The sequence below is a fragment of the Carassius auratus genome, chromosome 28 (assembly GCF_003368295.1).
Source record: "Carassius auratus strain Wakin chromosome 28, ASM336829v1, whole genome shotgun sequence".
In the NCBI taxonomy this organism is placed as follows: domain Eukaryota; kingdom Metazoa; phylum Chordata; class Actinopteri; order Cypriniformes; family Cyprinidae; genus Carassius; species Carassius auratus.
The window spans coordinates 23803733-23817723 of record NC_039270.1 but is presented as its reverse complement, the minus strand read 5'-3'; the positions used below and the strand labels follow the sequence as shown (position 1 = coordinate 23817723).

Sequence of the window (13991 nt, the reverse complement as noted above, 5' to 3'; positions counted from 1 at the left end):
ACTGACCTGCTTGTAAAAATGGTGTTGAGTGGAGTCACCACACTTATTTTAACGAGGCCTTGTATAACACATTACTGCTTTGGCTGGAGGGCCAGGCTTTTAAAGATGTGACTCTTACAGAAACATTTAGCAGGCCAAAAAGCATTTTAATTTCAGTATGTAGTTCTTTGGGATTTTAAAACATTTTATAGATTGAAATGTGCTTTGCCCTCCTGAGCAGCTATAGTTTACATCAGGGATTATATTGACTGTTTAGCATGAGCACATCTAATAATATCTTAGTGCCAGATGAGGTGGGTGGCCTGTGCTGTTGTTTCTCTCTGATGGAGAGTCATTGTGTATGCTTGCGTTTTTATGGCTGATGTTGGTCAGCATGAGTTTCCAGGCTTTCTGCATTCTTCACATACTGCAGGATGGTTTTTAGTGTCCTTTACAATAAAATGTGTATATGCATGTGTGCACATGCACAGTTATCCGGACAGAGGCACGACACACATTAGCCGAGATGCTTTCTGTCTGTCAGACATTACACTATCCATCTCTCCAACCGGTTTTTGAAGAAGATCTAAGGACCCTGTTGGAACACATGCCAACCACACACTCCATGGACACCCATTGGTGTCTTGATTGCTTCTGGAGCCATTTTGTGCACGCCTTTCTGTGGCCACTGTGAAGGACTGACCTTTTCATGTCCATGCCAGCACTGCGAGATTCACTGCTCAGCTGCCGTTCTGGCTTTGAAGAGCTCGGGCTAGATTAGTAGCCAAAACAGTCAAGCCACAGAGACATACAGACTGAGTTTTCTGCAGTCACGCCGTCAGGACATTTGTTCAGTTCTAAAACTCTGGGCCTCTTCCTTTTCAATTTTTTTCTGTTTTCACCATCAAAGGTCTCCTTACACTCTGTAAAGCATTGCGTGAATACTCTTTCCATGCCCAAGCATCTTTAGAGTGCGTCACAAGCTCAGAGCATGTGTATGTGTGGTGGTTATCGCTCTCTGGCGGTAGTAACAGTTTCATTATAGTGCTTTTAAGATGTGCACTCCATCACATCACCTTCTCCTTCGTCATTTTCCTCAGTCTTAGGCCTTTGGATGTGGAGTTCATGAGACGTCTTAGTAAGGTGGTGAACATCGTTCCTGTCATCGCGAAGGCTGACACCCTGACTCTGGAGGAGAGGGACTTCTTCAAAAAGAAGGTGAGCTTAAGGTTTGATTGGAAATGAACGACTGTGTTGCTTTCTTCTTTACAGAGTTCATGTGCTGCTATACTTTATTATTTTGACAAAATATTGTAGATACTGGACTGTCATGTTGTGTTGCTGGTCTTTGTTAGATGGCTCAGTGATGTGACTTTATTGTCTTGGTTTATTCATTTATTTTAAAAAGATATTTAAAAATTCCATTCATACATAAAAAGTGATTGGTTTGCTAAATCTTTTTGTAGTCAGACATGTCAGGATGGTACAACTATCCTAATATCATAAATCGAAAGAAAAAAATAATTGAATGAAATCTTTAAGTAGTTTGACTTATCCTTTTCTTTTTTAGATGAATATTCTTTTGACATAATATTATTTCTCAAAAATGAAAAGCTTCAACAGAGCCGCTTGACTGCGTATTAATATTTGAAAAACACTTTCAAATCAAACTGAAGTGGTGCAGAGTATCTTTAAATACCATTTTTATGATAAGGTTAGTTCAGCTTGTGAAATGTCACACAGTGTGGTAAAAATACCAACTTAATATGAAATTGTATGCTATGAAATGACATTTTTCTTTATTGAATATAGGAAAAAATAAATAGAAAATGATTTATATATATTTTATTCAAACTTTTAATTAGGATTGTACACGCACGTATTCAAGGTGTAAGGAAAACATGTTAAAAGAACATTACACGTAATGTTTTGAGTCATTAAACTTACATTTTCTTGAAAGCATTAATGTTTTCAAAACTCTGTTTCGGTGTGCATTTCTATTCTAAAACTTGTCAAATATATTTTTACAAGATTATTAATTTCCTTTATCATGGACAACACTCATATTTTATTTTTATGCCTGACATGTTGTATGAGATAGAATCAGACAAAATACAATGTGGATCTGTGTGTGGCAAGCCCCGGTGGAATAATGTGAACACAGTCCCACAAACCGGTGCATTGATGTGTGGAAGAACTAGCACGTGCTGTCATGCTCTTATTCTAGCTGTAGCTGGCAAACTGAGTCTTTTTCTTCCCTAAGAGATTTCCAAGACTGCAGAAACACTACTGCCCTGTCAAAGCACTAATGCAGCTTTATTAATGATATGATGGTGTGTTACACCATTAAGACAAAAAACAAGACTGTCTTGAGTCTCAAACTTAGTCTTTGCTTTTGATTATTCTGATTCAAAGCCACAGTGGACTTGTTTATGCAGTCTAAGACACATGGTATGATGAAGTGGAGGTAAGCGACATCTGTTCTGGGGTGTTAGTTGCGTTTCACACACAATACAATAGCAGTAAGGAAGCACTCGCCAGCATCAACGGCTCCTTGTGCTTGTGCTGGCGCGTCTCTTGCAGGAGAAACACATGCTGTTTAGAGCACAGACATTGATCTTTCTCAGGTTTGGAAAAAGATCCTGACAGACTCCAAAAGCATTTCTTCTCTTACCAGCAATGGACAAAAATCCCTTATTTTTCAGGAAAAGTATAAGATCCATATCAGTTCTAGTGTTGCACAAAATGGACGCACTCAAAATCAATTGGTTTCTGTTGCAATTTGAAATATTTGATGAATGGTTCTTACGAATGATAACATGATTCTTAAGCATTTATCCAGATCATGTATGCGGTACTTTGCTCCTGAAGGACTGTGTCATTTTCTTATAGATCAGGGAAGAGCTTCGAGCCAATGGGATTGATGTCTACCCACAGAAAGAGTTCGACGAGGATGCAGAGGATAGAACAATCAATGAGAAAATAAGAGTGGGTTTGCAGGACATTTAGAAAACATCCATAGTTCATTTTAAAAGCCGTGCTGATGTTATCGGTTTCTTTCCTCTGTCCATTAGGAGATGATTCCTTTCGCAGTTGTAGGAAGTGACCAGGAGTACCAGGTCAATGGGAGAAGACTACTGGGAAGGAAAACAAAATGGGGAACCATTGAAGGTATTGTGACTCTTTGGTCTGTAAACCTCTCTAGAGAAGAGCGAGGGAATGTGATTAGCAGACTCTGCAGACAGCAGCATTCCTACAGCACATCAAGGGAGCTCATTAACCGCAGACAAACATCAGAAAGCCTTATCCTCCGTAAATGAGGAGCCACTCAGAAGACCATTATGAGTGCCTCGTTTTTCCTGTGAGTCAGCGTCCTGCTGATGCCTTTATCACCGAGCCTCATTGACAGGGACTTCACCATTCCCCCTGTTCCTCAGTTTAATTACTTATATTAATATTACTATTGCTTCTTACTTCAGAATTATTTGATGAAGTCAAAGAAAAGCATTTATTTAGATTAGGAATCTTTTGTAATATAAAAATCATGTTGAATTTACGATTTTAGTATTGTAAAATGATGTATTATTAAGGTGTGTCATTTACACAGACTAAAGTTTTAGTTATTGTCTGTTCTAATCAACACTATGCCACTGAAGCCGTCAGAAGCTTGCTGTCTTGTTGACTTGTCGTTGTAGAGTAATGTACAAGCTTGTTTGAATAGAAACTATCCGGGCGGTTGATGTACTTAGCAGCTCACATACCGTAGTAAAAACACTTTCATTTTTGGGAAGATGTTTTGAGAGTCAAATGACTCTGTAATTATCCTGTGATCGTTCTGAAGAGCTCGACTCCTCTTATTAAAGGCTCTCTTTGAAAACCTTTCATTTCCGGCACTGGATGTCTTCTCCGTGGTGGCTTTCTTGTTCTCTTTCATGGAGTTTGACGTAATCTATAATTCATAAACATTTTTTCACATCCAGGCAGCTGTGGATTTGTCACAGTGAATTTGTCAGGCTCGCAGGGCTATCTTTCTGGAAGGCCTGGGTTTAAATTGAATTAGTAGAGATTGAGGTGATAATGTCTCATCTCTGTCCACCTCCCCCCGAGGATACCTGCAACAGCTCCATCTAGTGAACAAGCACTTAGTGCTGTATGTGGCTCCAAATGGCTAGAGAGGAAGAACTGAACTGATCTGTTTACTGCTGTTTGCCTTCTGTTTGTGACTCATGTTTCGCTGTGTTTTGGTGTCTGTAGTTGAGAATATTGCCCACTGTGAGTTTGCCTACCTGCGGGACCTCCTCATAAGGTCAGTCTGTGTCTGTGGTCAACAAACCGTATTACTAGTATACACTTGTGGGAAAAAGTGTGCTTAATTATGTCAAATGTACACTTTGTAACATACTTTAGATCTTAAAAGTATATATTAAAATATAAAATATAAATATTATAAGGTTTAATTAAGGAGTACAAGTTCTTTATACACTTAAGTGCACTTAAAAAGTGTGCTTTGTAGCATGTCAGATTTGTTTTATGAAAAATAGATTGGGCTTTAAAGATGTACACTTACTTTTTGTTGACTAACTTACTAAAGCACATTTAATGATTTAACATTTTAACTGTAGTGTTATTTGACATTTAAAGTTAATATATATTTAGTATATGTACTAAATTGCAACTTCTTTACAAATGTGTAATTACAAATATATTTAAACGCTTGTCATACAGATTTCAATAGAAATGACATTAAATGTTATTTTAGTTTAGCATAAGTCCTTATCAGGATATTCAACAGTAACCTTTAACCATATTTCAAAGAAAATATAAATACTTATATACTGTAAAGATCAATTGGTCTGAATGAAGTCCTAGTTAAGATGGTCAAAAGGACACTCTGAAGTTTAGCTAACTGCGTTTACAATCAATGTAAACTATAATACTTGATTTTCATTTAAGAAATGAACGTGAATTTAAGTGTCATTAAACATTACTGTACATTGTTTAAAAGTATATTAACTCTACTCTTTAAAAATATGCTAAAGTGTACAGCCGTGTCACTAAATTGGAAAATGTAATCTGTCATCATTTGCTATTTTCTTGTCACATTTGTTTTATCCATGCAGTGAAAGTCAGTCAAAGTCAAATTCTTGTTTAAGCATTTTGAAGTTAAAAAAAAAAGTAATATCTTCTTTTGTGTTCCATTAAAGTGGGTTAAAATGGGTGTGGACTTAAGGGTCAGTAAATGATGACAGAATTGTCATTTTTGGGTGAACGATCACTTTAGTTCTAAGTGAACGTGTTCGAGACATCTGCATTATTCATTACCCATCATGCTGAGCTTGTTTTCGTCATTCTAACGTGTGATTGGCTCATGTCCTGCAGAACTCACATGCAGAACATTAAAGACATCACCAGCAGCATCCACTACGAGATGTACCGAGTCCGCCGGCTCAACGAGAACAACACTCAAGCCAACGGCCTCGGCGAGCACCATCCGGCCTGCCACGAAATCTAGCTCCCCATCCAAACGACCCCTCCACCCCCACTCCTCGCTCCTCTCCAATCCCCAATCCTCCATTCACCTCACGCTCTGTCCCGCCCCCGTCCTTCAGCCATGGCCTGAGGTGAAGAGGTCCATCTAGAGAAGCACATAATGACTTTACCTCCCAGAAACTCCAGCACAGTGCCCTTAAACCCTCCCGCCCACTGCATGGGCACCGGAGGGCCGCAGAGGTCAGAAATCCAGCCGCTAAAGAGCTTCTCCATATACTGCATGCGTTTGACTCGATCTGCTGATGCTCCAGGTCTGTGTCTGTGTGCAGAGGCTGATTATGAGGCCGCTTCTGATTGGTCAAAAGCTCGTCACATGCATCCCTCTTCCTTTTGATATTTACAGGAGATTGCTCAGAAGGCTCCTTTCTATGTGATTTGTTGAAAGCTCTCTTAATATTTATGCTTCACTTTGAGCGGATAAGTCATCTTCTGAAACCAGAGCTGGTGTGGCAGCACCATTATAAAACTACAGGTTATCTGATGTCTTTCCCTCCAAAATGTCTAATGGTTGCCTATGGCATTGTGGAGAACCTGGTGTGCCGTTGTTCCTGTCACATCTGTGCAAATAATTACAGGATCCCTGGTACCGTATAAAAACCGTCATGATTGAAATTACAGCTTTGGGATTTGCGTTGGAAAGATTATTCAAACTGAATAGTATTTATGTCGATTAAATGGGATTGTTATGTTCTTATTTAGTGCAGAATGTGCCCTGAACTGGAAGGAGAATCACAGTTGGTTCAATAGGCTTTTAATGAATCATTTAATTTAGTGTACACACCGTTTTTATCAGTGCCGTTTATCTGAAACCTTCCTGACCTCCTCGTTCTCTTCCAGTCATGCCAAAAATGTGGAAGTCTGCACCATCTTTTGTCAGTTTAAGTGTCTTGTTTTGTCTTCGCCTCGAGGAAAGGGCCTACAGGAGAGGGAACTCAAAGTGCCTTAAAGCTGCCTGCCACATCTGATGAGGAGCCACTTTTAAGAACGGCGAAATTCCTCCGGCTTTGTTCTTTGTCTGCAAGCCCCTTTATAAATGCTCGTCATTGGGAAAACACCTTCGTTTTGTCCTGTGCTGTATATTCAAAGTGATTACATTTTTGTATTGGCATTCAGAGTAACACAAATAACTTTGATATCCTGTTATTTTAAAGAAATAAAGATTTAAATGCTAAATAATTATTTTGACTCTCTTTATAAATGATTAATTGACTCCTAAATGTGTCTAGACTTTGTAGTTGCACACATGTTTTGGTAAAAGGAAACATTTAATAATGAGCCCTTGATTAATTAGCCCATTAATAATGAGTTTTCCACGCCATGATTCATGACTGTTTTTGTGCAACTTTTTCCACCTAGGTGCTAAATTATATTGTCAGTCAGGTAAAATGAACTGCTTTTATTAAAGGCATTTAATTCTAACAATCATTTGAGATTTTCTTTTCTACAAGTATGTGAAAATTGCTTATTTTCTAATTCTATTAACAAGGATATTGTGTATTACAGTAAGTACATCAGAGATACTAAATTAAATTTTTTATCTATGAGTACTGATCATAAATATTGCTCTTTAAACTACCATGATGATGATATTTAAACAGCCATTTCATACATACACACACACACACACACACATGAGGTTTCTCACAGAACATTCCCACCTGAATCACCGGTTACTATCATGCTTACAAAGTTCTTGATTTGTCCTGAAATGTGATGTAATGTGCATGTTTTGGCCATTTTACTAGGACCATTTAGACACATGGAGTTGATCCTAAACACCAGCACCCAGGCTTTTCTAGCCTTGTCTTGTACACTAAAGGAATGTCCTCACTAACATCTTTGTCATTGTGACGTTGCATGTCTGTATTTACTGTATCTCCCTCGCCATCATCTCAAAATGGAGATGTGTTCACTCTTAAAATGGCTCCCTGTTTTCTCACCTTTAAGGAAACGGATGTTTTGCTTGAACCTCATGTCTACACCTCTGCCTCTCAGCTCACATCTCTGCGATCCGAGGGAAATAGATGGCGAGGCATCTGTTATCTGCGGTCTCTGTTTGCTCTCTCTCCCTCCTGCTCCTCCCTTTATGTGTGGCAGCACCGCTTTTACATGTTGCTGTAATTAAATTAATTTGCCATTTGAATGAGCATAGTTTGTCTCTGGATGCCCTCTTCATGAAGACGAGAGAGCCCTTGGAGTGCACTTGTTAGTGGGCAAAGCCCCCACTGTTTACAAGGCACTAAGCTCTAAAGGTGGCACATTTTCACCCTTGATAACTAGCTCCTGTCTCTCTCTACATGATGCATGTGTCTGTATTTGCTGTCACTCTTAATTATGCCGTCTTGTTTCATCTACATTTTGGAAAATAGTAAATAAATATAAAAATCTGCTTAGCAACTACTGCCATCTGACCAGCTCAGGCAGTTGAAGATGCTTCCTGTTAATGCAAACACTTCAGCACGTTAGAGGAAATGTCATTATTTGAATTAAAAAATAAATATTAGATAAAAAGGCCTTACACTTTGTCTAAAATTAAAAATAGAATTGTCTAAAATAATTGTGATTAATGCATTCATTGATTTGAAGGACATTGACTGATCTGAAGTAAAATACGGTGTGTGTGCTGTGGGTCATGGTGAAGTCAAACCAGCTGACAACCACCGGCGCATGAAGACTGAAGTAACTCCACTTGTTTGTCTTCTACCTTCAGTTTGCATGTCAACAGCATGAAGGTGAGGACGTACGAATTTATGAATGAACCACTCTTAAAACCTTCCTGTCTGTCTACTGTTGACATTGACATCCGCTCTATACAGGTGACTACTTTTGTGTATTAATTCCAAACAGAATGTGACTAGACAAGAAGCATTTTGCACCTTTCACATAATATACATACAAATAAGAGTGAATATGTGCATATTTCAAAATATTACTAGAATTTGCTTCACTGTTACTTTGACCATTTCCCCTAAACTTTCTCCATGTTGTATGTCTGTTTGTTTGACTTTTAACTGGGAAAGAGCATCTGTGATGTTGTCTGCAGTCTTTCCTCACACTGAGGAGGGGGCACTGGAAGCCAGCATTTGTATGGACCACACTAATGAACTGCAACACTCGAACTGAATCATGCAGATAGTTTGATGTGTTTGCATAGTGTGATTGTTAATGTAAATGCCAGATGTAGCCTATAGAAGGGGTGCAGACAGTTAATAGTCATTATGTAGAGTAGCTATACTCATATGCCGGCGTAACCTTTGTTAAACTCTTTTATTATTTCCACACAATAATCAGCATATGCTCGAGCTGTCCTTGAGGTCTCCTTCGTAGTAATTAGCAGAAAGTTGACAGCTCCAATTCTGACTCCTCTCTAATCTGCATATGTTAGCCACTATAAGACCGTGTTAATTAAAACGGCTTATTTCAAAAGAGCGTTTTGTAGGACTCCACTTTAATTAGACCGTTACCTGGATTTTAGTTTTAAATCAGTGCTCAGAGCTGGCGTGGTCGTGGCCCCCTGCCGTCAGGCTCCACCTTGCCCCTTGATTACCTCTGCAGGCATCTGTGTGATTTGTTTCCAATTAGTTTTTCTCATCCTTTCTGCATCGCTTCCTTCTGCCTCTACCTTGCCGCCCGTCTGTATCACTCTTCTTGCTCTTCATATGTCAGATGTTCTTGGTTCCTCTCTGTCTGCTGGCTCGATGCCAGGATCTCAGACATGCAAGGGAGGGGTGCATGCAGCCATATGTAAATCATACTAGCCTTGATTAGGAGGCAGCAGCAAATTCAATTAAATTTGGTGTGGTGGGTGGGAAAGGTGGTCTGTCAAGTCAATTGCAATCCTTTTGACAATTACAATTTAAAAGGTTTTTATTTTATTATTTTTTTCCCTCTAGTAATGCTATTATGTTTTGCATTTTATTTGAATTATTTATTAAAATATTTATCATTTTGAGATTTATAAAATACATTTGGATTTTTATAAAAATAAGCAAAACTTTGTGATAACAAGGTGTCAGGATTTGAAATCAATTGTGTCGCATTGCATGCAGTGTTATTTTATATATATATATATATATTTTTTTAATTTTGTATTATTTAGTTTTTTTTCATATTATTTTAATATAACCTTTTAAAGTGTATTTTTTGCTATTAATTCTTTATATTTATAAATTCTGTAATAATAGTGTATCCGAATTTGTAAACAGTTGTGGTTCATTTTATTTAATTTTACATTATTATACATTTATTATTATTTGTTTGTTTTAAAATATTATTTTTTTTTGTAAATAAAAAATCCATTGCACACACAATGTTATTTTATTTTTATCAACATTATTCATATTATTTCTATTTATTATTTATTTTATATTATTATTCATATTATTTATTATGTTTTATTTTAATTTACATTAGCCAAAATTTGTAATACTGAGTGTCAGGATTTGAAGTCAATTAGATGTGGTGCATGTCTATTGCACGTGCAACGGTTTATTATAAAACAGATTGAGAAACAGAAAGAGAGAGAGAGAGAGAAAGGAAGAGCAAGAGAGGATCTTCCCTCATTTCCTTTTGATGTGATGATTTTCCCCAAAGCTAATGGCTGTGAGTAATTACGCCAATCAGTTTCCAGTGTTCTTGCTGTCGTAGCATTTAGTGAGACAATGCTGGGGTGTCGTACATGTATACTAATTGTGCGCATGAATTTGGCAGTAAAGGGAGGCATTCAGGAAAAGGGTTTATGCATATACGGGAAAGATCAAATATGCTTGCTTGCCTGCAATGTACTAACCTGACAGCATCCTTGTTCATCTATCTTAACCGTTGTTTGGATTTTTTTGATATTTCATTCTTGCAGGACTGCTTGGGGCTCTGGTGTTCTGCATCATGATATAGTCTTTTGGTAAAGATTGAAGAGTCAACAGAAAGAAAAAGAGACAGGTGACTGAGTGCATGTGCCACATTGAAAGTTGTGTTTGGCTGTCAGTGTCTGATTTTCTCTCTTTCCGGCAGAGTGCATGGGATCCCAACCTCTTGGCCAAATGAACAGATGTCTGATGATGATTGGTAGTGTGGCCAGAGCCTAATGATGGGCATTTCTCTTTAGTTGAGCGCACATGGGCTTTGTTCCAAGTTAGCTGCCTATGGAGGCATTATAGTTGTTGCCAGCTGCTACTAAATACTGCTGCCTTAACATCAAGTTTGTAAAACATTCTAAGGGAGCGTCACATTTGTCCTTCACAGAATTCAGCTCAGTAAAGATCTGTATGTAAACACACAGACCTATTTATATTTAATTCAATACTATTCAGTACCACTAAGAAGTAGGGCTATTGATAAAATACAGTTCAGTGCAGTGTTGTCATTGTTAACTGACTAACTGAAATCATTTGAAGTACTAAAATCACTAAATGACAGCTAAATCCAAATTTAAAACAGAAACTATTAAAAATGACAAAAGCACATAAAATCACTAAAACAAAAATCAATATATACAAAATAAATATAATAACAGCTCAGTTGAAATAGTAATGCTACTATTGTAGTAAGCAACATAATACAAAACAAAATGTTTAATGTATGCACATAAATATAGTCCTATATATTTGATCTAACTGTAATTCATTTAGAAAATAATATTTTATCCAGCAGCTAATTTTATCCTGTCTGAACCTATGTATTAAAATTTAATCAAAGTTCACAGTGCTTAAACAGTGCCCCTTAACCACCCAGTGTTACTTAATACAGTTTTACCTAAAAAAAAAAAACTAAAAAAAAAACAAGTTTTAAGTATGACACAAATTTTAAGTACAGCTGAATGTGACAGTTTTTTTTAAGTAATGTTAACTACAGATCTAAATGGCGTTATAGTTCAAAAAGCGTCATTCTGAAAACCAATAGAAAATTAATTAGCCATTTCTTAATAGCAATACCTCAGATTCTTTAGTTTTTCAATTAAGTCACAATTACACACTGCATGAGGATAAGCAGTAATCCACAAATGTACGTTTGGGCACTTTTGCATCTGACTGCATTCCACATTTACAGTTTTGTCCTCTAGATGGCTCTCCAATCTCCATCTATGGACAAGACCCAGTGAAGCTCAGTGTGATGTAGTGCGAGCACTTCCTTCTAGAATCAGACTGACTGTTTGCACTCAGGTGTAAATAGCACTCGCTGCACAGCAGATTTATTAGCTCTTCAGTAGTTTCACTAAATGAGAAAAAAAAATTCAACGAAATGCAAGTTTGATATCAGATAGTCACGCATGTGCTTCGAGATTTTGCACAGTAGTCAAAATGAATCAATGATTAGTATGTTGTTGAGTTATTAACAGAGCTCTCTCAGACCAAACAAACTTCAAGATGATGCAGTTCAATTTTTGTAAGTGTTTTGTCTGAAAATCAATTAGGTATCACGGGAGAATATTTCCATGTTGCATCAGCGGAGTCAGTGGCCTGTTTCCTTCTCGGCCCGGATGTTGTTGTCTGTGCTGTGCGCGTGCCTGCTGCTCCTCCGCTGGAGTTAATTATCTGCATTAATGAGAGCAGCTCACTCATTTATCATTGTCTCATTCACTCTGCAAGAGCCTGACTAGAGCAGCACTGCCCCCTATCAGTACCCTGAGATCTGTGTGTGTGTGTGTGTGTGTGTGTGTGTGTGTGTGTGTGTGTGTGTGTGTGATGCCTCTGAATGATTTTGTTGTGCATTGCACTCATATGGTGTTGATTTCCATGTGATTCTCCATTCAGCATTCATATCCTGGATAAACTGACATTGTTAAATATACATACGTTCATGCACACTTTTATGTATTCATGGTCTCCATGCACCAGCATGTTTTATTTATTTTGGACGTGTTATTTTCATCTGTCCAGGGCTAGATGAAGGCCTCTTTGACTCTCGGTTGAATCAGATTTCTCATATATCATCTGCTGTCCGGTCGGCCGGTGGCTATATAACTTTACATTTAAGAGACAGCTGGCCAATCCTAGCCTCACAAGAGCTACTCCACATCAGGACCCATAAAAGCAGTGATTCGTCTTCTCGCTGGGGAGCGAGTGTATATTCCATCTGGGTGGCAAGTGGACGTTTGGGGCGTTAACACCATCAGGACACCTCTTTAACCTCCACATTCCCTCTGTGGATCTTCATATTCCTGGTTTTTCCTTCAATCTGCTCCTTCTGTGTAAAATATGGAGGGATTGTGGAGATTGCTTGATGCATTCAATCAGATGCATTCAATGTGGGACAGGTGATGCGTGACCGCAGGATAGCTGGAGAATGAGTTTTGGATGAATAAAAAAGAGTGGAGGCCGTAACGGAGGCGATGATGAGTGGTCTTACGGTTGTAAAGAAGCAGTAGAAGGGGCTTCCACCCAAGTAAATTGCCCTTTACTAGCATATTGCGGAAGCCAGTCTTTATTTCATGCGGTCGGGGAGTCACGTCTGCAGCCATTACTGTCTCCGTGTCGTCCCGGATGGTGGAAGTGCTGATATGGGACATTGGATGGACACGTCGGCGCTAAGGCTAATAGTATAATCAGGTACTAAGGAATTCATTTTCTCCTTGGCTGCACTCTGTGTGCGGTTGGGATGCAAAGAGGAGTCGAGAGAGATGCGGAGGTTAACCTGTGCTCTGTTAGCCCACGGTAACTCCCCCACTCAGCATTAAACTATAACCTCTACAACTCCCACAGCCCTCTGCCAAAGGTCAAAGGTCAAGAGCCAAGCATTCATTTAATGCTCATGCCACTCATAGGAATGAGGAAGCTTTCTTTACTGTAAATAGCACCAAAAGACATGTATTAATTGTGTAACAAACGATCAAGGAAAAAATCCTAGAATGCCTTCCTGTTTATACACACAGACACAGAGTGTGTTTTGCATAATGTGATATTTTAAGTCAGGTTTTTATTCTGCAGAAAGTCACAGAAACTTTGGCTCACTTTTGCATACAAAAATGATACATTATATATATATATATATATATATATATATATATATATATATATATATATATATATATATACATGTGTGTGTGTGTGTGTGTGTGTGTGTGTGTAAGGGATAATCAGTGGTTTGCCATGCATTAAAGGATTTTAAATATATGTGTGTGTGTGTGTGTGTGTGTGTGCATCAGTTAAAGCAACACGTTAATAGGGAACGGTTATTAAACAGACTTGAAACTATCTGTGCATTAAGCGTTTTTAATGCATACCTGCCTGCTAATCGGAATCCAGTATTCAGACAGAAATAAATATGAAATAAATGTTTTTGTTTTTATAAAGAAAACTAAACCTTTTTTGGCTTAGTGTAACCATATTTTCACAAGCATTATTTCAAAAAGTTCATGCTTTTCTAATGCATATTATGTATGCATGTGTTTGATTATATATGTATGTGCTTGTTTGTCATATAAATTTCAAATAGAAAAATACTGAAAGGTCCTAGAATATGATACT

At 37.9% G+C, this 13991-nt stretch overlaps 1 protein-coding gene across 1 annotated transcript; it reads left to right on the top strand.

Annotated features, from left to right (window-relative positions):
* Positions 1-1029: 1029 nt before the first annotated feature.
* On the top strand, positions 1030-6708 carry LOC113047273 (septin-9-like). Its single transcript, XM_026208628.1, has 5 exons — positions 1030-1197; positions 2872-2967; positions 3054-3150; positions 4234-4285; positions 5359-6708. Exons 1-5 carry the CDS (start codon positions 1105-1107, stop codon positions 5489-5491), a joined length of 471 nt encoding a protein of 156 aa, XP_026064413.1. The 5' UTR covers positions 1030-1104; the 3' UTR covers positions 5492-6708.
* Positions 6709-13991: the final 7283 nt, after the last annotated feature.